Genomic DNA, 4,484 nt, shown 5'->3' with positions numbered 1-4,484 from the left:
GTGTGTGTGTTTGTGGTGTGTGTTACCGGTGTTGGGTTGTCCCTGCTGACCCGGTCTGGCTGACTCGGAGCTGTCCTGCGACTGGACCTCGATCAGGTAGGAGGCTTTCTGCTCGCGGTCGAAGGAGGCTCGAGTGACGATGACGCCGCTGCGCGAGTCGATGCTGAAGAACTGCGAGTCCCCGCTCTCGTCCTTCAGGATCACATAGTGGATCTGCACGAGAAGGACAAAGACGCTGTAGTAGAAGAAGCAGAAGTTAACAGATAATAATGTGTAGACGTTCCTCACCATCCCATGCAGACCAGAGTCCAGGTCCGTGGCCGACACCTGAGCCACCGACGTGCCGATCTCCGCTCCTTCGGGCACTGTGGCCTCGTAGGTGGATGACAGGAAGAAAGGAACGTTGTCGTTCACGTCTGAAAGGGAAAGAAATTAAAAACATATTGTTGTTTATTTCTAAATTTATTGCAAACAGTCTGTCGTGTCCCTAAACTGATTAAAAACTGACGGAGAAAACGAGCTGAGATGAGAAACAGAGCAGGTAGGAGGCGAAGAAAAAGCAAAGAAAGACTGAAAACTTTGTGGGTTTTTTGCAACATTTTTCACACCAGAAGAGAGGATTAAAAAGTGAAATGAAGAAACAGAGTCTGTTTTCAGACGTCTGTCAGAGAGTTGGACTGCGTCTCCCCCTCACTAATGAAAACTGAGTTATTAGTGAGGAATTATCCTCCAAACACCGTGAAGAGTCCACAAAGCAGCTTGTCAGCTCGCTTTCAAGCTCCGCTAAGCCAATTACAGTGTCCGATGTGGGTTTGTTCAAAGCCAATCAAAGTCAGGAAGTGTCGTCTCCTCTCTCCCTTCTCCCTCCGCCCGCCTACAGACGCCGATTGGGAAGCGGGTCGCCGTTAAAATAAGGCGGCGCGGAGCTCGAGCTACCAGTCGCTGCTGGTTTTTCTGAGACAGAGACGACCAGGGATTTGAACTACACTTCATTATTCTTCCAGCAGCGTCGCTCATTACAGAGTTTCCCTGAACGCTTCTTTCCCTCCGCTGGTTCAGAGCTGAGCGATGGCTTCATCACGAGGGGAAATGGGATTGGGTTTTAAAATGAGAAGAGCTGTGAAAATAGGAAGAAATGACAGTTTGTGTGCTTTTTGATTTCGTCAACTGCTAATACGGAGATAAAAATATCCACATACACTGTAGGTACAACCCAATTTAATAGTCTCCTACGGTCTTGAACACACCACCACAAAGCAGATTTATCGTTTATCAGAAGGCCGAGAACACAAACGGCGACAGCAACCATCAGCTGACGCTTTGATCCCAAAAGGCAACCTCCAAGCTTCTATTTCTTCCTCTCGGTAATGTTCATGCAGTGTTTTAGGATGGATAGCTCACAGCTAGCCATGTAGTCACACCACATAAATTGACATTCCCAAGAGGAAGAAAGAGAAAGTTTTGATTGATTTAATCTAAGAAATGACGTCACTGTGCCACAATCTGGTTTGTCCTGGCGGTGAAGAAGGTGTAATTTACACAAACACACTCCTTCCCTCGTCTCACCTGTGACGTTGACGTAGACGGTGGTGAACGACGCGAGCGGCACGGCGGCGACGTTCTGGACTCGCACTCTGAGCGCGAAGAAGCGCGTCGTCTCGTAGTCCAGGTTCTCGGCCACCAGGATGGACGCCGAGCTGTCCGCCCGGTTCGGCTTGACGTAGAACCGCACCGGCATGTTGGTCTCCGGCACCTGACCCTCCTCCAGGTTGTAGGTCACCCGGGGGTCACCGAGCGGAGACGTCGCCTTGATGGTCTGATAGGAGACAGACAGAGATAGAGAGAGAGAGTTATGATTGTGTGTCTGATCCAGAGCTCCATGGCGTCTGACGGATTGATTCATCTTCCTGCTCCTGTACATACAAAATAAAACATCAAACAAGATAAAGTTTATTTAAAGATCCTGATTTTGGTTTTCTCATTTCAAAACTGAAACCCACACTGACCTCCGACTAAACCATTTCCATTTCTGGAACAATAACTCCTTCCTTTGAGCTGTCGACGGTGAGGTCGCTAACGGCTTTAACGTAACCCAGATCCATAAACCCCCCGACACAAGTGACACAGTAAGATACACAACCGCGATACAAAGAATGCATCGTTTCAACAGCCGGAGCCGCTCTTCAGTCCTTCTATGGAGGCGAAGCAGCTGAAGAAGAGCGTGCGGCACTTCTTCTGCCGCCAAAAAAGGGTTTGTGGTTTGTTGACGTTCTTTGTGTGAGTTTGCGAGAAACTATGTGTTTTGGACGAGTTTGTGCGTGTGTGTGTAGTCCGGTGCATCCAGCAGCAGCAGAGCTTTTAAGACTGCCGTTATTCTCACGGCTGCAGTTTGAGCTGACCTTAAAGAGAGAGAGAGTGTGTGTGTGTGTGTGTGTGTGTTTGTGTGTGTGTCCTTCCTGACCACACACTCTCAACCTCGCCAGGGAAGGATTGTGTTTTCCACGGCTGACTGAAGCCACCTCACTTTATTGTACTGAGAGAAAGGCTATGACCTGTGTTAGACACACAGAGTCATATTCCACTGATTTAACCCCTTTGACACTCATTTATTCTCACAATCCACCCTATTGTTTCTCATTTATCGTGTATATTGTGCGGATGTACAGTAATTTCTGCCACTAAAATAATTAAAACTGCTAAAAACACTGAAACTGTTTCTCCGACACAAAGAGCTGCTGCTAGCGTCAGCTCAGTTAAGTTATTTTAACTTAATTGTTGAAACTGTTTACATGAAGCATTTCAATTCAATTTCAAAATTAAGTCAGTGTCACTTAAAAATTGAGTTTTACTTAAAATGTTTAATTAACTTCTGGTTTTACTTTGTAATGTAAACTTTAAAAATAACAGAAATGAGCAGGAATGAATGAAATGTTGAGATATAGGCCTACTGTGGATATTTCTTAAGTTTTCTAGTAAAATCGAGAAGACCTCGCGACCCCCTATAAAGCTTTGGTGACCCCTAGTAGAGGTCCCGACCCACAGGTTGGGAACCACAGGTCTAAGACAAGCTTATCACTAAGACTGGAAGCAGGACGACACTAAGCTAAGTTACATTAAAAGAGAAAAAAAAAAAATTCACCTTCCAGCAGCTCTAAACATGGTTTCCACCAGAGGTAACATGTCTCCTCACAGAGACTGAGTGAGAAACGCTGTCTGCCACTTCAAACACCAAAACCCTCTCAGCCCTCTCTCTCCCAGTGACCACGGCAGCTCGAGCGCCCCTCTCTCTCTCCCATGTCTTTACCAGCCACTCAGCGACACACACGGAGGAATACAAAGACACACCAACATCAAAGTCTGTGCACTCTCTGTTGTTCATCCATTAAAAGCTCCAGTGTGAAACACTGAGGAGGAAATATAGAAGTATAACATTCTCAGGTATGTTTTTATTAGTGTATAATCACCTGAATATGAGAATTATTGTGTTTTTGTTACCTTAGAATGTTTTTATGTACCAGATAAACTTAAAAAAATTCACCAGCTTTAACTTCATTTAATGCTGTATAAAGTTGAGGTACACTCTCTCTTTTCCTGTACTTAATATGCTACATTCTAGGCTAAATCTGTGTTAAAAATACAACCACATTTCCATGAGGGTTGAAAATGTGATCTTAAGTAAGCTAATGTTTGCAAAACAGGCTTAGGAGGAGAGAAACCCAAACCAGAGGTCAGTCAATTACTCGCTTCAGATGCATGTAAAATTGTGCTAATCAGAAGTGCTAACAACAGCGTTATAAAATTAGTCGCATTTAAAGAATACAAACACCCCGCTTTCGCTTTTGACCTTAACGCCCCAGCCGACTGCCGACTGTTGCGAAGCTGACGGGATGATCTGTATTCCAGCTGCTGAATCACACTCAGCACCAGCCGACACCAGCTGAGAACGATCTGCTGCGATATCTCCACAGGCGTTAATCTGTGTGGGAGAAGATGGCAGACACTGATCAGCTTAGCCTCAGCACACTGCACTGATGTCTAATGAGATGATTTCTCATTAGTGCTGATTCCATGCGCTCCGCTGCACCGGCCCGCTGCGAGGCAGAGCCACGCTCCGCTTCCTGAAGAGGACCAACGCGTCCTGACACGACTCCTCACCTGGAAACTGGACGGCTACTTTGGAGCCTGCTTGTTATATTTATTCAGAAATGGGGGGCTGCCGACCCTGACTGGGTGTGTTGTAATGCAACAACATGGTGGGTGTTGGATTGTCTGTTTGTGCACCAATAAAAAAGACACAAATCTCCACAGCTATGGCTCACCAAATCAGATTCCCCCACTTTATCCATGAAACTGTCACTGAACAGGGCAATTTATCAAGTTTTATCCACTGGAAAGGTATCTTAGAGGGCATTTTATAAAGTTTTATCCACTGGAAGCGTACTTTATTGTGTTTTATCCATTGGAAGGGTATCTTAGAGGGCACT

General features: G+C 45.8%; 1 protein-coding gene across 1 annotated transcript in view; it reads right to left on the bottom strand.

Moving 5' to 3' along the window:
* Nucleotides 1-4,484, bottom strand: part of si:dkey-22o22.2 (neural-cadherin) — a 43,358-nt gene that overhangs the window by 25,224 nt on the left and 13,650 nt on the right. Inside the window, exons 10-12 of the mRNA XM_035673225.1 lie at nucleotides 1,567-1,816; nucleotides 289-416; nucleotides 27-213 (exon numbers count right to left, since the gene is read on the bottom strand). Coding sequence (XP_035529118.1) covers nucleotides 27-213; nucleotides 289-416; nucleotides 1,567-1,816 — 565 coding nt within the window. The remainder of the gene's footprint in view (nucleotides 1-26; nucleotides 214-288; nucleotides 417-1,566; nucleotides 1,817-4,484) is intronic.

Source organism: Morone saxatilis, unplaced genomic scaffold (assembly GCF_004916995.1).
Source record: "Morone saxatilis isolate NCDOM2014 unplaced genomic scaffold, NCSU_SB_2.0 Contig24, whole genome shotgun sequence".
NCBI lineage: Eukaryota > Metazoa > Chordata > Actinopteri > Moronidae > Morone > Morone saxatilis.
Note: the sequence above shows the minus strand (reverse complement) of the source record. Positions and strands in the feature narration are given on the sequence as shown.